This window comes from Jaculus jaculus, chromosome 17 (assembly GCF_020740685.1).
Source record: "Jaculus jaculus isolate mJacJac1 chromosome 17, mJacJac1.mat.Y.cur, whole genome shotgun sequence".
Taxonomy (NCBI): Eukaryota; Metazoa; Chordata; class Mammalia; order Rodentia; family Dipodidae; genus Jaculus; species Jaculus jaculus.
This window is the reverse complement of record NC_059118.1, coordinates 56988464-57013092: the sequence shown is the minus strand read 5'-3', so window position 1 is coordinate 57013092 and position 24629 is coordinate 56988464. Positions and strand designations below refer to the sequence as shown.

At 47.8% G+C, this 24629-nt stretch overlaps 2 protein-coding genes across 2 annotated transcripts in view; both read right to left on the bottom strand.

Annotated features, from left to right (window-relative positions):
- Positions 1 to 24629, bottom strand: part of Gfod1 (glucose-fructose oxidoreductase domain containing 1) — a 119541-nt gene that overhangs the window by 84587 nt on the left and 10325 nt on the right. The window lies entirely within an intron of this gene.
- On the bottom strand, positions 8632 to 23153 carry LOC123455590 (cytochrome c oxidase subunit 7C, mitochondrial-like). Its single transcript, XM_045136936.1, has 2 exons — positions 23125 to 23153; positions 8632 to 8842 (listed from the first exon to the last, which is right to left on the bottom strand). The coding sequence occupies exons 1-2, from the start codon at positions 23151 to 23153 to the stop codon at positions 8632 to 8634; spliced, it is 240 nt and encodes a 79-aa protein (XP_044992871.1).

Below are 24629 nucleotides of genomic sequence, written 5' to 3'. Positions count from 1 at the left end.
CCCTCCCCCCTGGGGACTCTGAGTCAGACTTTGCCAGAAGCAGATGAGCACCTGCCAGGGATCTGAACTGTAACCTGGACTTTCTGGAATTTTCCATGGCCTACAGTGGAGGCATGGTGGCTGGAAAGAGCTACCACATACAGAAGTGGGCTTTGCAGATAGCAGGTGCTTGATAAATATATGGAAATGAGGAGAAACCAGCCTGACAAAAGCAAAGAGCCAGTCAAGGAACTCGACAGCCCCCATCACCAGTAGCATGTGATATTCTGGAGTCCCCAAGATTGTCCAGTGCACCTCCACTCAGGGTCAAGAAGCACTGAGAGGGCTGGAGAGATGGCTTAGTGGTTAAGACACTTGCCTAAGGGGCCAAGTTCAATTCCTCAGAACCCATGTAAGCAGATGCACATGGTGGTGTATGTGTCTAAAGTTCAATTGCAGTGGCTACAGGCCCTGGGGTGCCCATTTTCTGTGTGTGTGTATGTGTGTCATAAATACATAAAACTATTTTTTAAAAAAACAGAAGCACTGAGAGGGATCCAGGTCTGTATACCTCCCCCTTAGCACCTCTTCCTGTGGCCATGAGTGTGATTCATTGGTTGATTACTGACGGAGACCAGGAGCAGTAACCTTGTGGAACAAATGCCTGTGGCCAAACGTGGTTCAGAAGAGGCAACTTTTCGCCTGTGGAGCTCTACATGGGGCGCCATGACTGATGTTCCCTGGGAGGGGCCAAGAATCTGTTCTTGCAAGTGGGGGGGGGGGCTTTTGTTGGCTTGGTTCTGAGTATTCCCAGTCATTTGCATAAGCAATTCCAACAATAGCCTTTGGGTAAAACCAAGAAAGGTTTTATACCCGGGCAAGAGCAAGGGTGCCCAATAGGATTCCAGGTGCCCTGCCTGAAGGTACTGGCTCCCTCCTTCCTATCAGCCTATCCATCCTACAAACCATCTAAAAAAGTGTTTACTCTCAGGAAAATTAAAACCCAAATGCAGTTCATTGTGCACTGGCCCCTTGGTCCTTATCCTTCCCCATAGCTTTCAACCCCGCTTTAGGCTTCACATCACCTAACCAGCCATTTCCAGTGAGATCACCACCACTCTCCACGGAGGCAGTCTCAAGTGGCAGAGTCACGCTGACCTCGACTTCAGTCCCAGACCCATCCTCAAGCCTTAGCTGCGTGACCTCCCATGGCTGATCCCCGCTATGGGTGCCAGTGTTCCTCTGAGTTCCTCCACCACAGTACTTGTAGCTGTAGTATGAGTTGTCATGAGAATAATGAGATGATATGAAAGTGCTTTGTGAGGGGCTTTAGTGTGATAACTGTCATCCCTAAGCCCTCCTTTCCCCTCGGGCAAAAGGAATGAGACGGAAGCGGGCGAGCACTTGTCACATGGTCTCTTATAAGACAGAAGAGGTGATGGAGTTCTGAGAACAGTACTGATAGCCCTGGTGGGAATCAATGCATTAGACAAGTGCTTCGCTTATCAAGCACAGATGACGGGAAGAAAAGGACATGCAGAAGGGACCCAGGGATTTCAGCTTGTCCACTCTGGTCTGCATATTCTTTTTTTTTAATATATATATAATTTTTTTTTATTTATTTAAGAGCGACAGACACAGAGAGAAAGACAGATAGAGGGAGAGAGAGAGAATGGGCGCGCCAGGGCTTCCAGCCTCTGCAAACGAACTCCAGACGCGTGCGTCCCCTTGTGCATCTGGCTAACGTGGGACCTGGGGAACCGAGCCTCGAACCAGGGTCCTTAGGCTTCACAGGCAAGCGCTTAACCGCTAAGCCATCTCTCCAGCCCTGGTCTGCATAATCTTGTGATGGATGACTCTGTGTGTTGGAAACATAATCCCCAAGGCAGCAGGTCTGGGAGGTGAGGCCCGGTGGGAGGTGCTGGGGTCAGAAAGGCTCCATCCTCAGGGGTGGATGAATGCTGCTGTCAAGAGAGCTTGGACGATGTGGGCTGTTCTCGGGTTCTGTCATGTAAGGACACAATATTGGTCCCCATTGTCTTTTCTGCCTTCCACCATGTCAGGACACAGGCCCCAAATGGACTAGGACGCATCCTCAGCCTTTGCGGTGGCTTGGCATGCTCTGCTCATTACTTTCCTCACCCCTGTGATCAAGTGCCTGGCCAGAAGCAGCGTAAGGAAGCCAGGGTCTATTCTGGCTCACAGGCTGAGGGCACAGTTCCTGCTCGCAGGGAGAACATGGCTGTAGGACAGGCTCTCGGCCTTGGTGGCAAGAGCGTGAGGCAGCTTGCTCACGTCTCAGTGCGTTAGGAAACAGAGGGACACCAGGGCCAGGAGTGGGACAGGGCTGTGACCCAAAAGGCCCACTCTCCAGTGACCCACTTCTCCCAGCTAGACCCCACCTCATAAAGATTCTACAACCTCCCAAAATAATGCCAATAGCTCGACTCCAAGTGACCCAACACATGTGCCTGTGGGGGACATTTTGCATTCAAGCCATCACAATGTGTGTGTGAGGGAGCTCAATATACAAGTGCATGTGGACGACAGAGGACAACACGGGTGTCACTTCTCAAGAACACTGCCCACCTGTCTCCTTGAGATGAAGCCTAGGATTAAGGGCACTGCTACCATACTGCTTTGCTGTGTTTTATTAATATTTATTGTTTATTTATGTATTGAGACAGAGAGAGAGAGAGAAACAGGCAGACAGTGAGTGAGTATGGGCATGCCAGAGCTTCCTGTCACTGTAAATGAACTCCAGATACATGCACCACTTTGTGTATCTGGCTTTAAGAAGGTTCTGGGGAGTTGAGCCCAAGCAAACACCTTTAACCTCTGAGCCATCTCTCCAACTTAGGCTTTTTATTATTTTTTTAATGTGGGTTCTGAGGACCAAACTCAGGCCCTCAAGCTATCTCCCCGACCCTAATTTCTGTTTTTTAATCTTCCAGTGCAACTTCATCCAAGCAGGAAACCCACCTCGCATGCTCTGAGGCTCCTACACATGGGGGGGCCTTGGTCAGATCATCTTGAGATGATCCAAAACAACTCCCCCACTTTGGTATCGACTCGGAGCAGCCAGGGCAGCGGAAGGGCACAGTTCAGAAAAGACCAGATGCATGGGCATGCACAGCCTTGCTGGCAGCAACGATCTTCCTCATAAGCAGCCTCTCGGCCTCACCCACCTTTGGCGCCTGAGCAGCCATTCCTCACTTGTTTTCAGCTCAGACCTTGCGCCCCAGCACAGGACAGAACCGCTGTACCCCCACACCGCTGCGCCTCCTCAGCAGCTTCTCCCAGGCAGCTGCATCACAGGCCAAATGCTTCTGTCCCGCCCTTTACCTGGCGTGCATGGGGTTCAAGCCGCCTGGCTGTGGACTCCTGCCCTCTGACTTCAGAGAGGGAGAGAGCACCCCCGAGACAGGATGGAAAAATAAGAAGACATGGGAAGGGAAACTCACTTCAGAGCGTGGTTGAAGCCCCTCATCAGCTGAGACTCAAGAATCCCAGCACAATGAACTGTCAAGCTAAGTAATTAGCTGCCAGGGCTGCTGACAGAGACAAGCTTCCTTTTCTACAGATATTCTCACAGAATATTAAAGAGCGTGAACCATGCGTACATGACTCTGAGGATGGTCTTACACCTTTCCAGACATCGTCTAGGAATCTCACAAAGAATGCTATTAATTTTTGCTTACAGTCAAAACATCCTAACTCCCTATGCAACCTTTGTGGTGTAAGGTGTTATCTGTAATCCTATCCAGTGCCCCCCAGAAATCACGCTTGGATAACATTTAAATTCCTTAGCAACCCTTTGAAGATGTGACTTCAGAACCCACTAAAATCACATATTTGGAAAGACACATAAGAGTCACTCTTGGGTGGGTCTTAACCTTTCTCTGAATGTCTCCCTGTTACCAAGCCCCATGCTTAAATTGATGTCACGATCTCGCTTTTTAAAAATTTTTTATAACTCTTTTTTTGTTCGTTTATTTTTATTTATTTATTTGAGAGCAACAGACAGAGAGATAAAGAGGCAGAGAGAGAGAGAGAGAGAGAGAGAGAGAGAGAATGGATGCACCAGGGCTTCCAGCCACTGCAACAAACGTCAGACACCTGTGCCCCCTTGTGCATCTGGCTAACATGGGTCCTGGGGAATCGAGCTTCGAACTGAGGTCCTTAGGCTTCACAGGCAAGCGCTTAACTGCTAAGCCATCTCTCCAGCCCTCTTTTTATTTTTTATGAGAGAATTGGTGCACCAGGGCCTCCAGCCACTGCATTTGAACTCCACACACGTGCGCCATCTTGTGCGCATGTGCGACTTTCCGCACTTGCGTCACCTTGTGCATCTGGTATCCATGGGACCTGGAAGGTCAAACACGGATCCTTGGGCTTCCCAGGCAAGCACTTTAACCGCTAAGCCATCTCTCCATCCCTAATTAAGATCTCTTTTCAATAAACTCATCCTTAGTTACACAGCAGGTTAGAGGCCAGCCTGGATTATGAGAGACTCTGTCTCTCAAAAAAGAACAAGATGGTTTAGCTGTTAAGGTGCTTGTCTGTGAAGCCTAAGGACCCAGGTTTTATTCCCCAGAACCCATGTAAGCCAGATGCAGAAGGTGGCACATGTGTCTGGAGTTATTTTTCAGTGGCTAGAAGCCCTGGTGTGCCCATTCTATCTTCCTCTCTCTCAAATAATAAATAAATAAAAGTTTTTAAAAAGGAAAAAAAAGCAAGCCACTGATGAAAGCATCTCCAGTGTCTCCAGATTCTACTACAAAAGCCTCCCCACCCCCTGGGCTCAGCAAGCCCAGGATTTCCTTAGGCAGCTGAGAACATCTACCTTTTCAGTGAAATCACACTGGTGAGCAATTAAGCAACTGAAAGGGAAAAAAGAAAAGGTTCCTTAAAGAGCATTTAGAAATGCAAATCATGTTATCTGTGACAAGGCCCAAGGCACTTCATTAACCATTTTGTACTCCAGGCATTCAACCAGGCTTCCAGACCCTGGAATGCAGGGGTGGGGCCAGCAGCCTCCTTGGAGAGTTCTGCTGAAAGATGTTCGCAGGGCAGAGCCCTCGATGCTATCCATCACAGAAGGAGCAAATGAATGTAAATGCACCATCCACTAGGGGCTTAGAAGCCTGGGAAGGCCAGCAGCTCTGAGCTGGACGCTAAAGTGCAGGTGAAATGTTTACATCTTCACAGACATGTCCAGTGGGTGGCGCTGCTCCGGGCTTCACAAATGCTGCCCACTCCCCCAGGACTGTGGGCTCCGATGACTCGACATTGTGACTAGGTTCAGCAGGTCACGCCTGCTTCTCTTTTCCTTTTATGAAATGGAGAAAACAGAGCATGCCACAGGGTACCTCATGCCAGTGGAACAAGGGTGCTGTGTCATGATACCTACATTCCCTTTTATACATCTGTAAGACTATCTATTTTTGTAGGGTACAGTGGCAGATCTACCGAGTCACAATGTGTTCCTTCCTGTGGGTCAGGGTCAAAAGCAAGCTGTGTCTGGGGTTTTTATCCCTACCGGTTTTCCCCTCCTAGATGACTCAAATCATGAGCAGGTGAGGCACAGGGCCAGCTACCAGGCACCACACAGGGGTTCTCCTGAATTCAGAGGTGAGTTCCGCGAGCTTTTCCCCAGAATCATTTACTTTGGGCTCCGGAAGCCCATCTGAGCTCCTGTGCCTACAAGGACAGACGGGAGATGGACAGACACACCTCTGCTAAGCCCTCACCAACCCCTTTGGGAGCCAGTTGAGGGGGAATTAGTCTGGAGAGGGTCCAACACCGCCTGCCTTTTCCATCAAAAAGGAATTCAGGGTTTGGTTCAGTCTCATCCAATCAGCCCTCGCTCTCACTCCTACCCAGGTGTGCCTAACCCTTTCCTGAGCCCAGACCCATCCGCACACTGGCTCTCAAGCCTAACACAGTAAGACTGTAAGTAGGTCTTTACAAGGTGGGCGAGGCCTCTTTTTGGCTTTCCACCTTTCCTGGACTTCCCGGTCCCTGCTCTGCTTACCACACCCCCTGCTGGGCTGAGACTGGGAGAGAGATGGGGCCCCTACTTCCACAGGGCGCCCTGCCCCCTCTTGCCTTCCATGTGGCAGGAGCTCTCTGTACTTCTCTTTCCTTCTCTTAATCCAACCAAGTCTCTGGAAGTCTTACCCTCTGGTCTATGGATTTAATTCTTTTAAATTCATCAAGGCAAGGATCTGGGGATACCTTAAATCTATTGGCGCGTTGGCAAAGAGCCCCCAAACTCCTGTAAAAGTGAAATGGGGTTCTGAGCTGACAGAAATCAGACCTGCCAGGCTGCCAACACCAAAGAAGCACCCACAAGTCATCCTTGTTCCCTTCCTTGGACCACAAGGTCTTCCCTTGCCCAAGAAAGTCCTATAGTTCACAAAAAATAAATAAATAAAAGATGGAGGTTTCTTTCCCTCATGATGGTTGATTCTATGTGTTTACATATTCTAGTGTTTGGTTGAACATAGTTCTGAATATTTTGATTTTTTTTTTTTTTTTGGTCTTTTGAGGTAGGGTCTCACTCTAGCCCAGACTGACCTGGAATTGACTATGTAGTCTCAGGGTGGCCTTGAACCCACAGTGATCCTCCTACCTCTGCCTCCTGAGCTCTGATATTAAAGGCGTGCGCCACCACGCCCGGCTTTGTTGTTTTTGAAGCAGGGTCTCACTCTAGCAGGCTGACCTTGGAACTCTCTTTTGAGCCCAAGCTGGCCTGGATAACACATGGTGATCCTTCTACCTCGGCCTCCTGAGTGCTGGGATTAAAGGCTGTGTACCACCAAACCAGGCTTTGATATATTTTTATGTGAGATTAGCATTTAAGCCAGTAGATTCAGAATAAAGCAGATTACTCTGTTTTTTTGTGGGTGAGTTTTGTCTGAGACCACCAAGCTGGGAACCCTCACCTGCCTCGCTCCCTTCCTCTCGGATTCGGTTTCTCTGAAGAACATGAATTTTCCCAAGTTCCTTCCTCATCACTCAAGGATCTTTCAAATGTCACTGCCACTGCGCAGCCACCCCTAATAGAGAGAGTGTGTGGTGCTGCCCAGGGCCCCATGCTGACAGGTACTCTCCGACAGACCCTGTGCTACGCTTTTGCTGTCTGAACTGCTGTGCCTCGTGCCGTGGTTAACTGATCATCATTTAGATTCTAAACTTTGCTCCTCAAAGCTTGGTCCATGAGCCAGCAGAATCAGTCTCCCCTGGACGCTTGCCCGAAATGCAGAAGCCCTGCCCCACCTCAGACCTGAAAACCCAGAATCTGCATTGAGCAGATACCCAGGGGACTTGTGCACACAGACAGTCTGAGAAGCACTGCTAGAAATGTGCTTTAAGAAGTGCCAAACAGTACCTCGGCACCAGTCCCAGAAAATGGAGATGGAACTAGCCTGAGGGACAACCCAGGCACCAGGACATCGAGAATCTTCTCAGGTATTTCTAATAGGCAGCCAAGTGTGAGAATCACCGTAAATGAGCTCCTCTTCTGATAGGAGGAATGGAAATCAGCAAGGCTAAGGGAACTGTGTGAGGTCACAAAGTGAGTGAGTGCAGTAAGGAATCATTCCTACCAAAGACTGGTAGACCCTTGAAAATGTTTCAAGGACAGAGAAAAAGATTCTTTTCAAATGAAATCTTGGGTCTGAAAGATGGCTCAGCAGTGATAGGTGTTTGCTTACAAAGTCTGATTCCCTAGTACCCACATAAAACCAGATGTACAAAGTAGCACATGTGTGTGGAGTTCATTTGCAGTGGCAAGAAGCCCTGGTGTGTTCTCTCTCTGTGTGCAAATAAATAAATTTACAAAAGAGAGGAAGAGAGAAAGAAAACTCATACACACACACACACACACACATATACATGTATGTATGTATATACACACACACACACAGAGACATACATACATACATGTATATATATGCTGAATGTGGCAGTGCACGCCTTTAATCCCAGCACTCGGGAGACAGAGGTAGGAGGATCACTATGAATTCAAGGCCACCCTGAGACTCCATAGTGAGTTCCAGGTAGCCTGAGCTAGAGTGAGACCCTACCTTGAAAAACCAAAAAAAAAAAAAAAAAAAAAAACCAGCAGCAGCAACCAAGAACTTGTCATATAAAAAAGCATTCTCTGTGTAAGCTGGACCTCAGGAAGCATGCCCATTTATAATGGCTGTCAAACTCTAAAACCAACTGTAAAATTAGTGCCGGGAAAGATGTGTGCCAACCCCAACGTAGGGTGACCCAGAAATGTCCCACGTGGAAACAGATGGGCTTCCACTGGCTCCTTCACTTCCTGCTGATGACACAACCGTTATGTAACTTCTTTGGAAGCTGCAAGGCAATAACATGATGCCTTCTCTAGGTGGCCATATGGTCTAGAGTTTTAAGCGGCCTTAGGACATAGCAAGAGATGGGAGAAATAAATGGATTTCAAGGCCTTGTGGGGTTTACTGTATACTGGTTGGGGATGGTCAATAGGAACAAGTTTTCTCAGCCCCAAAGAGGAGCAATAACATGTCTTCCAGCTTTTTTTTAAAAATGTCATTAGTTTATTTACAAGCAAATCTTGTAGGGGTTTAAGAGTCTGATTCATTTCTGAGGTTGTACCTGTTAAACATTCTTCATATCTGTTAAATGCAATTGGTGTCTCATGATAAAGAAAAGTGCTACAAATCCAGATCCAAAGAAAACGGCCATCATGGCCAGCAACCGCGACTTGTTTTCCACTGAAAATGGCAAGGTCTTGCATGGGCCCTCATCATAGTGGCCACAGTGGACCACGACCATGGACGTCGTGAACCTCCAGATGCTCTGGCCCCTTCTGCACCCCCTTGTGCATCTGGCTAATGTGGGTCCTGGGGAGTCGAGCCTCAAACCAGGGTCCTTAGGCTTCACAGGCAAGCGCTTAACCACTAAGCCATCTCTCCAGCCCTCCTCTTCCAGCTTTTAAGAGAGATGGCGACACTTGGCTGTGCACCCATCTGCTGAGAAGTGACTGTAGTACCTGCCAATCACAGGGGCACAAAAGGACAGTGTCTTCTGTCACCTCCTTCCCTGTGGCCTCCTATCAACTGTGACACATTTTCACATGGGCTTTTCAACAGATAACCCTTAAACTGCCCAGAACAGCACAAGACTTCTTTGGTAAAATCGAAAAACGAATCCAGTGGAAGCCCTTTTGCTTAAAGAAGAACTTGCAGAAGACATGAGCTGCAAACACCCACTGTGCTGATAAATTTGTGCCCAGAAATTATACAGAACCCCGCTGAACTGTTGGCTTGACAGTTGGTAGGAACAGCTACCACACAGATGTGTCCTCAGCAGCGTCACTAAAGAATTCTGAAAACTCACTATCAAGGGCACAAACACACGTGGGCAGGTGCACATGGCCATGCACTCACACTTGCCTATAGACATACACACCGGTTCTTTCTCTCTCTCTCTCTCTCTCTCTCTCTCTCTCTCTCTCTCCTGGCAAGCAGCCTTCCCACTCAGCAGCCTGTGACTTTGCCCTGGAATGCATCTCCTCCCTCACAGATAAAGGGAAGGTTGCTTCCTGGTACAGGGCTGTGTTGTGTGTTTGTATAAAGGATGAGGGGAAACACGAAGCAGCAGCCAGTCTAATCAACTGGATGACAGCAACGGCAATAAAACAGCCCCTAAAAATAGCTCCCACGCCGGATCATTTGGCCCATGGCTGGCAATCTTTTAAAGTGAGTTATGGGCATCAAAATACACAGGTGGGGACGAGAGATCTCTTAAAACTCCACTCTAGAGCCGCCTTTTATAGCAAAGAAAGTCTAGTGAAGGAAGGTCACCTGCCAATGTCACACAGCTAATGAGCTGTGGTGTTGGGACAAGAACCACCAAGCCCAGGCTCCCAAGCCAACACCCGTTTTGGACTCACACAGAGGGAGTTACATTTTCTCAAACTCCTCACGTTTTCTACTGACATGAGATTGGCTCAGAAGAAACCTTCCTGCAAAGAAAGAGGGAAAGACAGACTAGAAAGGTGGCAACTATATCATTCCTATATTTTGTGTGTGGGTGGACGTGGGTGTGTGTGTGTGGGGAGGGGTGCGCACATGCGTGCCCATGTCCCCGTGAACATGTGTGAATGCCCAAAGACAATCTTGAGTGTCATCCTCAGGGACACTGTCTACCGTTTTTATTTCTGTTTTGTTTTTTTGAGACAGTCTCTCTCACTGGCCAATGAGTGTACACGGGCCAGCCAGCAGCACCCAGGGATTCTCCTGTCTTCTCCTCCCCCAGTAGTGGGATAACGAGCATATACCACCAGCATTCCTACATGGGTTTGGGGTTTGGGGTGGGGAGAAATCAGCCCCTCATGCTTGCAAGGCATCTGCTTTACATAGGGGTCTATCTCCAGGCCCCCGTTCCTGTATTTCTTTGCTTTCATTTTGGTTGTGGCTGCTTCTGTTTTTGTGACAGGCTCTCATGTAGCCCAGACTGACCTCAAAGTTGCTATGTAGCTGAGACTGGCCTTGAACTCCTGGTCCTTCTGTCTCCTGCTGAGATGACAAGCAGGGGCCACCATGCTTGGCTATATTTCTCTGGAAGGCTGGAGCTCACTAGAGCTCCCCTTTCCACCCAGGTTCAAGCTTAGGCGGCAGAGGCAAACAATGGGACGGGACCAGACATTTCCAGCTCTGTTTGGGTTTGTTCGCACAATGTTAGGATTGTAAATAAAGTGTCCTTCAGCCAAGAATATCACTTCTCTTTAGTGGGAGTCGTGTCCAGTTTGTCACCTAGATAACAGAGAAGCCCTTCTGTTTCAAGAAGTCAGCCTTTTCTCTTTGGCCAATGTCAGACTTATTTGTCATTCACCCCATACATGTGTGTGCCCTTGAGGTCAGGGAAGCTATCTCAGGACCAAAGAATCAAAGAACTAGAAAGTCACCCATCAGGCCCACACCCACGTTACTGTTTGTAGTTTTTGTTCATTTTGTGGTGCTGAGGACCAAACCCAGGGCCTCAGGCATGCACGAGAGAAGCTCTCTACCACTGAGTTACAACCCCAACACATCTCTATCATTCTTTTAATTAAAAATATATAGAAGGGCTGGAGAGATAGCTTTGTGTTTAACCCTTAAGACCCAGGTTCGATTCCCCAGTACCCATGGAAGCCAGTTGCACAAGGTGGAACAGGCATCTGGAAGTTGTTTGCAATGGCTAGAGGCCCTGAAGCACCCATATACTCTCCACCCCACTCCACCCCCTGCTCTCTCAAGTAAATAAATATCTTTTTAAATGTACAGAAGAAAAAGATTTGTAATTTCAAGGTGGGGAGATAGGTCAGTGGTTATAGACTGCCAACTAGTCGGGGGCCCAGCAATACTGGCACACCTGTCTGTAACCTAGAGGGAAACGGAGTCGGGAGAGTCCCGAATCTCACAGGCCAGCTAGTCTGGCAGTAAACAAGGGACTGTCTCAGACAGGCAGAAGGCTGTCCTCTGACCTCCACATGTGGGCAGTGGCGCAAACACACCCAGGAAGACTCACACATACACATACACACACACAAATAATATTTTTTAAAGAATCATGCTTTCACTACTTTAAAACGCCATCCAAAAAAACACCCCCAAACCAAAACCAAACAATAAAAAAACCGTCATTAGAATTTGAGCTTACTACCTACCAGTCTTTCTTTTGTGTGTGTGTTTGTGTATGTGTTAAACAAGGGTACTATCATGACATATATGAATATTCCTGTATTCTTTTTCTTTATACCATATTTATAAGAAAATTATCGATTTTGTGACATTCATCCTAATACATAATTCCAATGGCTGTATTTAGTATTTCCCATATTCACCTAACTGCTCCTCCACTATTTGAGGAGCAGTGTTTTCATCGCCATTATTTTATGTTATTTCCTTAGGAAGGTTTCCTAGAAGTCAGCTCGTCATTTTCCTCCTCACTGCAGAAACACAAGTCCCAGCTGACTAGATGATCCGACAGGCTCTGAGACTTGCTCTCCAGAGACCTGGGTTTGTTCCTGGCTTGGCTGTTAGTGATCACGTGTAAGACGCCTGACAAGACACCAGAGACATGGTTCCCCTGAGGCATTAGTTAGGAGACAGGCCTCTGGGGACCTGGCTCAGGTGTTCTGACTGCCAGCACTGATCGCTTTCCAGTCCACGTGGCACCCTGCCTGAGACACCAAATCCCTCACCCAGCCTCCATTCTCTGCTTTTCACATTAGTTGCTCGGGAACCCACTGTGGAGCCATAGTAACTTAAGCTTGAGGGAGCCAGGCAGAGCAAGCCCATGGTGCAGAGCCCAGCCACGGAACCGGCCATTCTTCTTCCCACAGTGAGAACCCTGCTCCAGAACCCAGGTCAGCCATGGAATGCTACAGACCTCGCTGACTGTCCCAGTGATGACGTTCCACAGGTCACTGCAGCAGTAACACAGGCAGGCCTGATCCTGGGGGGACCCCAGGCCGTGTGAGAAGGAATGTCACCTGTCTCTTTGTATAGCGTGTGCCACCATGGCCCTCCAGGACAGCAAAGCACCCACTGTTCACAGCCCTAATGAGCCTCGCAAGGGAAACCCCTAGGACAGAGGCATCAGCACAAATGCAGAAACACATCAAGTGTCTTCTTTTCCACAGCCTCCATTTAATATTGGCCATTTAACTAGTTGTTTCATTCGTTTGTTTGTGTTTTCAAGGTAGGATCTCACTCTAGGCCAGGCTAACTTGGTACTCACTCTGTAGTCCCAGGCTGGCCTAAAACTCACAGCAGTCCTCCTATCTCTGCCTCTCAAGTGCTGGGATTAAAGGTGTGCACCACTATACCTGGCTTAGGTTTCTTTTTTAAAGGTTATTATCAGGGCTGGGGAAACGGCTCAGTGGTTAAAGGTGCTTGCTTGCAAAGTTGGCTGGCCCAGGGCTCAATTCCTGGTACCCACATAAAGCCAGATGGACACACAAAGTGGCACATGCATCTGGAGTTTGTTTGCAGTGGCAAAAGGCCCTGCTGTTCCCGTATTCACACATACACTCTCTCCCTCTCTCTTGCAAATAAATAAATAGGTTGTACTCCACAGAGAAGGGAAGATCATGAAATAATATCTCAGTCTTTCCATCTCCCTTTTTGCTACAAACAGTCCCCCACACCACTGTCTCCTCTGTCACCGAACTAGAGAGAGTGAGCTCCCGTCCCACCCTCATTTCCCCATTACGTGCTTTGCCAATGACTGGTAAGGCTTTGGTGATTGGACATAAAGCACTGATTTTGCAGCATGTACCAGAAAGCACGCCTGCTCTGGAGTGGGGCAAACTCTCGTCAAACTCTGATTCTGTTTCTTCTCGGACCTGAGACATCTGTGCAGACCTGAGTCATTTTACTTATTCCCGAGAAAGAAAAGTGTCTTACCACATCCGGATTTTACATGTTAAAATATGAAAAGAACCTGGATCTTAGAATCCATGGCATACTATTAACCGCTCCACAGTTAAACTCACGTTGCTACTGCGTTCTCTTTTAATTTATGTGTAAGAGTATGTATGTGTGGCTGTTCATGATGCACGTTTGTGCAGGTGCACAGGCCACAGACCACATGCAGGGGCCAGAGGACAAGGGCTGGGGATGTATCTCGGTGCAGAATGCTTGTCAGAGTCGAAGGACAACTTAGTGGCATTTGCCCTATTCTCTGGTCTCCATGTTGCCACCCCCTGGCCACACCCAGCTTTTTACAATGGCTGTGGGAACTGCAGCAGGTCAGGCCCTCATGACTAAGCCACAAGTACCCTGAACCACCGAGCCAGCTCTCCAGCCCCACCTTCTCTTGACACAGAGTCTGTGGTTGTTTCACTCCTGCATGTGCACAAGCCTGGTCGGCCGCGAGGTTCTGACTGTGCCTCCGTGCCTCAGCAAGTGTGCTGGAATTACGGACGCATGAGCCACTTTTGCATCTGGCTTTATGTGGGTGCTGGGGACTTGAACTCAATCCAGCAAGCTTACGAGCAAACACCTTTAACACTGAGCCATCTCCCCGGCCCCTGTGCTTCTGAGAAAGGGTCTCACTGCGCAACGCTGGCTGGTCTGGAACTTGCTATGTAGGCAGGGCTTCCTCAAACTTGGAGTGACCCTCCTTGTCTCTGCCTCCCTAACTCTTGGATTACAGGCATGCACCACCATATATAGTAAAAGTTCTTAGAAGAAGGAAATGTCTCCCTGGCTGTGCAACGTAAAACAAAGACACCAGTACCATGCCTGACCCCAGACATGTTACTTTTTAAAATGTTCATTTCTCGTCTCTTCTCCGACATGATGGATAGGTTCTAGCCAGACTAGAAGCTGTGGAGCAGATGTCACATCTTTTATGTGTTACCTCACATGACCTAGAATGCTGCTTTTACACCTTGAAGGCACCATGTCAATGGGTGTGGACTACAAGCTTCAAACCAGCTTGGAAACTGATAAGTAACCAAGCCAGGAAATTGAATGCAGCCCCAAAAGTCTCCCCAGGCTCTGAACAGGGCAGCATATCTGTCAGGGGTGAGGGGCTGGAAAGAACCAGTGTACTGTGGCTGTGCATCTATTCCTGGAATCCCCTATGTCCCAGGCTGTGATGGAGACAGCTGCATTTGGACAAGAGGGACCCACTAAATCTCACTTCCACAGACAAATGCAGCTTTGTGGTACCCAAGGGCTTCCTGGAGAAAGCCAGGCCGCCTCTGCACTCTGTATGTGAACAGTTGTGCATATTAAATCAGACAGGCTGCATCCCCTAAGGCTCCAAATTGTCCCCGGGATCCTCTGAGAGCAGCATCATGGGGTGTAAACAAAATGTCCCAGGTGGCTGGTGCTGGAGGGAGCAGACGCACCTGTGAACAGAAACACGTGACCCTCCCGCCCTGTATTTTTCGGCTGACTGCCCTTTGCTTCCCCAGTGCCGTGGAAAGGGGCAGGAGACAGCGCAGGAGAGAAGAGCTCATTCTCCACCACCCACTTTTTGCTATTCATACTCACGCAGGAGATGAGCAGGCACCCACAGACATGAGCAACAGGCGGTCCATACCCAAGACTCATTGGGCAGAAGCACACTCAAGGCACATGTGATCACACACTCAGAAACGCACACTCACCCCTCCCACACACACACAAGCCCTGCCACACTGGACTACAGCGTCCCGTTCTCTAAGCAATGCTCACACCGCTGGATATTGTCATAGCATTAATGAGGCTAGAGAAGAAAAAATAAAGCAATGATATGAGCCATTAGTTGAGGCTTCACATTCTAGTATTTATTAAGCCTTTCCCCTAAGATGAAGGGTGTGGGCGAAGACAGGAAGGATGAAGTCAGGATGGAAGTTTATGCTATGCCGACAGGAGGAAGGAAGCAAGCTACCGTGAAGTCACAATCGCTAAACCTCAGCCACAGGCCCAGGACCTGGCCGCCAAGGGTTCTCGCAGCCTCATGCAGGAGTAAGAGGCCATTCCGCATACAGAGCTTCCATGCTCCGGGGCCCAAAGAGACCAATCTCTCACAGTGTTACTGAGGCAGCAAATTTAGAATTCTTTTTTTTTTTTTTAGTTTAATTTATTATTTTTTTTTTCAGTAAATACAGGCAGTTTGGTACCATTATTTAGGCTCATCTGTGATCTACCCCCTCCCATTAGACCCTCCTTGTTATTGAAAATGGGTCGTGCATTGTGGAGTTAGCCCCCAGTTATTAGTATGATAAATGTCTCTGAAAATCATGACCCAACATGTAACTCTGACATTCTTTCCGCCCCCTCTTCCGCAAGATTTCCCTGAGCCATGTTGGGTTCATTTTTGGTCTGCTTCAGTGCTGAGGTGTTGGGGGCCTCTGAGGCTCTGGCTCTCTGATTTGGTAGGAGTTGATTTTTCTCTGCATTGATCAAGAATTTAGAATTCTTGCTGCGTCAGCCTTCTACCTCGATGGGTGCCACCTGCCACCGAAAGTCCTGTGAGAAAACTCAGGGAGGACGGGGTCATGGCTCTGGATGTTCCTTCCCACGTCTCAGGGAGAATTTAGGAAAGATCTCCATAGCACATTTCCTTTTATTAATAATGGAGTCGTTGGTGGGCAAGGGGATCGCTTGTCTACAAAGCCTAAGGACCCAGGTTTGACTCCCTAGTACCTGGGGCATCTGGAGTTCGTTCACAGTGTCTAGAGTGACTAGTGCACCCATCCTCCCTCCCTCTCTCTGCCTTTCTCTCTCTCAAATAAGTTAATAAAAAAAAATATTAGGGCTGGAGAGATGGCTTAACAATTAAGTGCTTGCCTATGAGGCCTAAGAATCCTGGTTCGAGGCTTGATTCCCCAGGACCCACGTAAGCCAGATGCACAAGATGGTGCATGCATCTGGAGGTCGTTTGCAGTGGCTGGAGGCCCTGGTGCACCCATTCTCTTTCCCTCTCTCTCCCTCTCTCCCTCACTCCCTCTCCCTCCCGATCTCTCTCTCTCTCTCTCTCTCTCTCTTTCTGTCTCTTTTGTCTGTCTGTTGCTCTCAATTAAATGAATAAAAATAAACAGGGGCTAGAGAGTTGGCTTAGTGGTTAAGGCATTTCCTGCAAAGCTAGAAGATCCCAGTTCAACTCTCCAGGACCCACGTTAGCCAGATGCACGAAGGGGCCATGTGTCTGGAGTTCATTTGCAATGGCTAAAGGCCCTGTTGCACCCATTCTCTCTCCCTCTCTTCCTCTCTCTCTCTCTCTCTCTCTCTCTCTCACTCTCACTCTCACTCTCACTCTCCCCCCCTCTTTCTTGCTCTCAAATAAATAAACATATAAAAATAAACAAAAAATAAAATAAAACATATTAAAAGAACAGTCCTTACTAATAAACCAAGGAGGGTATGCCCAGACCTCATGAAACCTCTACTAACAAGTTGTGAGGCCTCTCAATACCTCATGCTATATACTCGCCATCAGCCTATTTCTTGGAGAAAGTGGATGCGCATGAGTGGATGCCCTAGTCACCTCTTCAAGGTCCCACATGGTCCCCACTTCTTAATCTTTCATTATGAGACTAAATTTCAACATGAGCTCCAGAGGGGACAAGCCACAGCAGAGCTTGACTGGAAAGCAAGGGGACATGCTTCGCCACCCTCACCGCCGCACACTGGCGCACACACAGGCAGAGCCTCCTCCACGCCTCCCTGTCCTCGGCCGACCCTGCTCCCCACTGCAGCACGTCCTCGGCTGCCACACATGCATTGGGCCTCACAGTGTTCAGGCTGAATCAATGGTTACAGGTCTCTTCAGGCCCTTTAAGGCAGCCTTTCGGCTCCTCTCCGTCAGGATCTTTCCTGCACTACTCCAAGCTGCCCCCAGAGCTCTGTCACTTGTTACTGTCACTATTTGGGACCAGAGGAGTGAGAATGATGTAAGCAGCATTGACTATTACTGAAGAAAAAAAATATGTATTTCTTTTTCCAGGATTTTACGTATTTTGAGGGCTGGAGAGATGGCTTACTTGTTAAAGGTATTTCCTTGCAAAGCCTAATGGCCTGGGTTCAGTGTCCTAGTACCCACATGAAGCCAGATGCACAAAGTGGGGCGTGTGTCTGGAGTTCATCTGCAGTGGAAAGAGATCCCGACATGCCCATACTTTCCCTCCCTCCTCTCTCTCACACAAATAAATAAATAAAGTTTGGACATTTTTCTAAGTCTATAGTCAACATGTAATATTTATGGACTATAGTTTGGCAATTTAATACATGTACACATGTGATGGTCAAATCAGGGTAGTTAGCATTTCTGGGGTGTCAGTTAGTATCCACTGTGTGTGGAGCCTTTGATCTCTTCACATCTGGTGATTTTGAAATGCAGAATGTGGGCACTATCAATCCACTCTGTCCTAAGCAGTCACCACAGAAAACACATGTAGCTCACAGAGCTGAGCAGTTCCTGAGGAAAGATTCTCCTCACAGAATCTTCCACACCTTTTCTCTTTTCTTTTTTTTATTTTTTTAATTTATTTTATTTTATTTTATTTTTTGAGAGCAACAGACACAGAGAGAAAGACAGATAGAGGGAGAGAGAGAGAATGGGCGCGCCAGGGCTTCCAGCCTCTGCAAACGAACTCCAGACGCATGCGCCCCCTTGTGCATCTGGCTAACATGGGACCTGGGGAACCGAGCCTCGAACCGGGGTCCTTAGGCTTCACAGGCAAGCGCTTAACCGCTAAGCCATCTCTCCAGCCCCCTTTTCTCTTTTCTATCGCCATCTATCCAACTGTCTATCATCTATCTTGCAGCAGGGTCTCTACACAGCCCATGTTGGCCCCAACCCTCCTGCCTCAGTCCCCTTAGTGCTGGATCACAGACAAGTGCAACTGGGCTGGGCTCAAACCTTTCCTTTAACTTATTTAAACTCCTCCCCCCCCCCCCCACACACACACTCTTCTTGGTCCATGGTAGTCTTGGCTCATCTGAAAGGTCTTTGAGGCCACTGCTATTCTCAGAAACAGCTCTCCCTCAGCCACCAGGCAGCATGCATTACTGCAGGGTCCCTTAGAGACCCAAGCTGTCAGAGAGGGGAAGAGAAGTGGGGACTGTGTGGCCTTTCTTCATCAGCCCAACATGTTTTATGAAACACTAACCTCAAACTCAAGTTCCTCATCAGAGCTCGGCATTGATGTAGGAGGAAGCTCTTTCTGAGCCCACCCACAGTAGACACACATACACACACACACATACACACACACACACACACACACACACACACACACACAGAGAGAGCACGTTTTTTTTTGTTTTTTTTTAAGATTTTTATTTATTTATTTGAGAGCGACAGAGAGAAAAAGAGGCAGATAGAGAGTGAGAGAGAGAATGGGCGCGCCAGGGCTTCCAGCCTCTGCAAACGAACTCCAGACGCGTGCGCCCCCTTGTGCATCTGGCTAACGTGGGACCTGGGGAACCGAGCCTCGAACCGGGGTCCTTAGGCTTCACAGGCAAGCACTTAACCGCTACGCCATCTCTCCAGCCCCAGAGCACATTTTATGACGAGGCTCTGTCCAAGCATTTTCTCCATTCCCCACCCCTCCCCTTTGTTTAGTGCCTTTTATAGAACGGCGCTGGGAAGGAACCTAGGTAGCAGACCCCTAATCCAACAATGACAAGGGGTTGCTCAAGTGCCACTGCAGACCTTCCTGGGCCCTGCAAGGCACAAGTTCATTCTGCCCTCCCCACACAGCTCACAGGGAAGTGTGTCTGCCTATAGCTCACTGTCTAGGGAGAAGGCCATGTTCTACCCCACAGGAAGCTTTTCACCTCCGCTCACGTAAGGACACAAGGCATCCACTCAGTCAAAATAAGTGGGAGGAAGGAAAGAGAATGAATGTAAGTGCATGAACAGACCACTCTCCAGACACCATGGAAAATAAGGGATGAGAAGACCCCAGACCCCAGGCAATCTATAAACTCAAGCAGCACCCTGGCATAGCGGCACCCCATGCCTGGTCCTTGGCACTCTGAGGGCGACTGTTCCATCTCCTATAATAAACCATGTCAGTAAACATGTGGCAGAGCTCGCTTACTTGGGGTGAAGAATTCGTTCAGTCATACTAGCTTCATAACTCAAGAAATAAAGGGGAAACTCTACACTTTCACAGCCGAAGCCCTTCCCCAGAATGAGAAAATCCCAAACCAGAGACTCAGCACCAAGAAGACAATACCTACCCAAAACAGTCGTGCCTCCACAGAAGACCTAGGAGTCAACATGAACACATGCTCAGCATCATGAGACAACAGAAAAATGCAAAGCAAATTGAGAACTAGATAAAAGGAAGGACTGACGGACAAGCTCGAGTGTCGAGGACGCAGAGGGATCAGAACTCTTAGACATTGTAAGTGATATTTCAAAACCACTTCAAAAACATTTTGGCAGCTTCTTAAAAAGCTACATCATGTATGGTGGCGCACACCTTTAATCCCAGCACTCGGGAGGCAGATGCAGGTGGATCACCATGAGTTCAAGGTCAACCTGAGACTACATAGTGAATTCTGGGTTGGCCTGAGCTAGAGTGAGACCCTACCTCAAAATTTTAAAAAAGTTAGATAGGGGACTGGAGAGATGGCTTAGTGGTTAAGACATTTGCCTGTGAAGTCAAAGGACTGAGGTTCGATTCCCCAGGACCCACATTAGGAAGATGCACAAGGTGATACATGCACCTGGAGTTTATTTACAGTGGCTGGAGGTCCTAGCACTCCCATTCTCTCTCTCTCTCTCTCTTTATCTGCCTCTTTCTCTCTCTCTCTAATAAATAAAATAAATTTTTTTTTTAAGTTAGATATGCCAGGTACAGTGGCACACACCTTTAATCACAGCACTCAGGATGCAGAGGAAGGAGGATCGCTAGGAGTTCTGAGGTCAGCCTGGAACTACAGAGTGAGTTCCAGGTCAACCTGGGCTAAAGTGAAACCCTACCTCAAAAAAGAAAGTTATATGCGTTCATGTACTTTAGAAACTTGAGGCAGGACAACTGTTGCAAGTTCAAGGTCAGCCTATACTAGAGTGAGACCCAGGCTTTAAAAAAAAAAAAAAAGAAACATGGTAGACTAGGCATGGTGGTGCACCCCTTTAATCCTAGCACCTGAGAAGCAGGAAGAGCAACATGAGGTTGAGGACACCCTGAGACTACATGGTGAATTTCAGGTCAGCCTGGGCTACAGCGAGACCCTACCACAAAAAATAAAATAAGGGGTGGAGAGATGACTTAGTGGTTAAGGTGCTTGCTTACAAAGCCAAAGGACTCAGGTTTGATCCCCAGGACCTGCATAGCCAGATGCACAAGGTGGTGCATGTATTTGCAGTGGCCAGAGGCCCTGGAGTGTCCATTCATTCTCCTTCTCTCCTCCTCTTTCTCCCACAAATAAATAAAAATTAAAAAAAATAAAAACATGGAGCTGGAGAAATGACTCAAATGTTAAAGGCACTTGCTTGCAAAGCCTGACAGCCCAGGTTTGATTCCTCAGTACCCACAAAGCCAGATGCACAAAGTGGTGTGTGCATTTGAAGTTTGTTTGCAGTAGCAGGAGACCCTAGCATGCCTATAATCATTCTTTTTCTGCCTGCCTCCTTCTCTCTGTCTCTGTGTGTGTGTCTCTCTCTAATAAATAAATTCAAGAAAAACATGGAACTGGAGAGATGGCTCAGCAGTTCAAGGCACTTGCTTGCAGAGCCTGCAGGCCTGAGTTTGATTCCCCAGTATCCATGTAAGCCAGATGCACAAAGTAGTGTGTGCAGCAAGAGTTCATCTGCAGCAGCACGAGGGCCTGGGCATGCCCTTCTCATTTTTTTCTCTCTCTTTCACATACATACACACGTGGAAAGTTAAATATAGGGTATCACAAGATGGCTCAGTGGTTAAAGGCACTATAGGCAGTTGGGATCATAGGCTCTCATGCTACTTTGAATCTGGCTTTATGTCGGTGCTAGGGATTGAACTCAGATCAGCCAGGCCTTAAGAGCAAGTACCTGTAACTGCTCCATCATCTCCCAAGCCCTATTTTCTGTTTTGTTTTGTTTAAAGACAGGGTTTCATATTGAAGCCCTATCTGGCCTAGAACTTGCTATACAGACTGGGTGAGCCTGAAACTAGTCGATCCTCCTGCCTCTGTCTCCTGGGTGATGGTATAACAGGCAGGAATCACCACTCCTGGTCCTCTGCATTTTTAAGTGTGCTAAGGTAACTCAATCATTTTCAAGTCTAATCCCAAGGTATTCCTTCTTCCCCACAGCCAGGAGGACTTATGGAACCCATCACGGAGAGGTGGCAGTGTGGGCCAGCAGTGAAGGGATGATGGTCTGCTCCCCAACACTCCCCACAGCTTGAGTGGGAGCCAGAAAGACCTTTTGCCTTCAAGATCCTACTGCTCAGAGAACACGAGCTCAGAGTTCACTGCTCTCCCAGCAGCCCACACCCAACAGCTCAACTTCGGGGGCCAGTTCTGCAACATGTCTTTCCAGACCCACACTCAGGATACAACTGTCAGACGTCCCATCACTCAGCTTCTCTGGTCAGATGACCTTCGTCAAGGAAAAACCTGTATTAGTCAGAGTTCTGGGGTGGGGGGTGGGGAGCCCAGGCATTCGTTAGTGCCTGTATACAAATGCTCCTGCACTTAGGACAGGGTTATATCACCATAAACCTACCCTATGCTGAAGACATCAGCTGCAGAAAATCCACTGTGTAACCTTCCCACCTTCACAGCTCAGCAACAGCGGCGCGCTGTGGAACGTGGCTGAGTCACCTCATGCCTGAAAGACTGATAGGCATCTGTGGTCACTGCTGCTGCCCAGTATTGAAATGAAGGCCAGTGTGTGCATCGTTAGCCCAGGAGAGAGTCAAGGGCAAAATCCCAGCTAGGCATAATGACACACACCTTTAATCCTAGCACTTGGGAGGCAGAGGTAGGAGGATCTCTGTGAGTTCAAGACCAGCCTAAGACTGCATAGTAAATTCCAGGCCAGCCTGGGCCAGAGCGAGACCCTACCTCAGAAAAAAAAAAAAAAAAAATCCTGAGTGCAATGTCTACTGAATAGATATTACTTTCACTTCATGGAAAAGTAGAAAAATCCCACACTGAACCATCTTAGGTCAGCTTTGTTTTAAGGAATTCGCTCACACAGTTGTGGGGGCCACACATCCGAGATTGACAGGACAGGACAGGCTAGAGACCCAGAGAAGAGCTGAGGTGGCCGTTTCACTACAGAAGTAGTCTAAAGGTAAAATCCGTCCCTTCCCTCAGGGACCTCAACTTTTTCTGACACTTGACCCTCTCAATGACCTAAGCCAAAAGAAAAAGAGACAAGAGCAAAAAGACTGAAGTTATCCCAGAGCCCTGACTCTATCACCCCACAGTGAGGCTCTGGGCTGAGGACCTGGGAACCAAGAGGTGAGCACAGATCTCCAGGCAGGCGTTTCCTCTATCTGCCTTTGCCTCACACACTCCCTGGTCCCTGTAGTGTGGCCTTTTGCAGTTTCATTTACCTGGGGTCAGTTCTGGTCCAAAAATACTTAATGGAAAATTCCAGAAACAAACCAATGATAAGTTTTTCATAGGTTTGAAATTGAGCTGGTGTCGTTCCCCTTACTTCATCTCGTCACACAGACATTTCATCATCTTTCGTCATCATAAGAAGGGTGAGTGAAACTAGACTGGGTGGCTCACATCTGTCATCCCAGCACTTGGGAGACAGAGGCAGGCATATCACTGAGAGAAAACACATTCATATAACTACTATTAGAGCATATGGTTGTTATCATTCTTTTGTTAGTCATTGCTTTAATCTCTTGACTGTGCCTAATTTGTAAGTTGAGCTTTGTCATAGGTCTATACAGATGCATTTACAGGAGAAAACAGCATAGCTGGAGGTAGGTATCATCCATAGTTTCGGGAACCCACTGGGAGTCTTTGAACACATCCTTGTAGATATGGGGAACTACTTTAAATACATCGACATTTTGGGCTTGGGAGTTGTGGAAGTACTGGAGTTGTTACGGTCAGAGCTCCAACAGCCCTAACCAATATGCTCAAGAGACCAATTAAAGGAAAAAGCAATAATGAAAAATGGAGGGCTGGAGAAAATGACTTAGCGGTTAAGGCATTTTGCCTGCGAAGCCTAAGGACACCAGTTCGATTCCCCAGGACCCACATAAGCCAGATGCACAAGGCGGTACATGCATCTGGAATTCATTTGCAGTGGCTGGAGGCCCTAGTGCACCCATTCTCTCTTTCTCTCTGCCTCTTCCTCTCTGTCTCTCTCTTTCTTAAATAAATTATATATACATACATACATACATACATACATACATATATATATATATATATATATGTATGTGTGTGTGTATATATATATATATGTATGTGTGTGTGTGTGTATATATATATATATATATATATGTATATATATATGCTTATTCAAGATGACCACACTGGGAAAAGCAGCAAATAAAAAGGTCTAGTTAACCCACCTCTAGTCCACTCTCAGGGTCCTAACACGGGGTTTAGGTTTAAGTGGAGAACAAGTGGTAACATAACTAAGCAGTCCCCATCAAGGTGCGCTCCCCACACCACTGACCCATCACTGTTTGGCTCCAATCTCTCCTGCAAGGTGATCTGACGGCCCTGTGAAATGTCTTTCTGAAAGGTAAGTTCCTCCTCTAACTAGCACCCGGCTTCACTGATTCTAGTCCCAATTCCTTAGTGACCTTTGTTTCATTAGTTTGATAGCCAAACAGAGAGACACAGTGTCCCTCTTTCAGATATCTCTGCTCTTGCCAAGTTACGAGTGTTTGTAAGACAGTTTGGGGGTATCAGGGCTCCTGACAATAAACTACAGGAGAAATGTTCCTGAGCCTATAAAGGGTGGGGGAACCTGGTTTTTACTTGATCTCTTCTCCCCTAAAACCTCACTGAAGGATGTGAATAAGATTGCTAGGGGCTGGAAAGATGGCTTAGCAGTTAAGGCGATTGCGTGCAAAGCCTAAGGACCCATGTTCAACTCCCCAGAACCCACATAAGCCAGATACACAAGGTCACACATGCACACAAGGTGGTGCATGTGTCTGGAGTCCAATTACAGTGGCTGGAGGCCCT

What these genes read in the sequence shown, in the direction of transcription:
- LOC123455590 (XM_045136936.1), bottom strand. Translation starts at nt 23,153, where the DNA reads ATGATGAAATGTCTGTGTGACGAGATGAA. An exon ending in TGTCTGTGTGACGAGATGAA is followed by an intron (nt 8,843 to 23,124) that starts GTAAGGGGAACG and finishes AAGGGGGTGCAG; the next exon opens with AAGGGGCCAGAGCATCTGGA.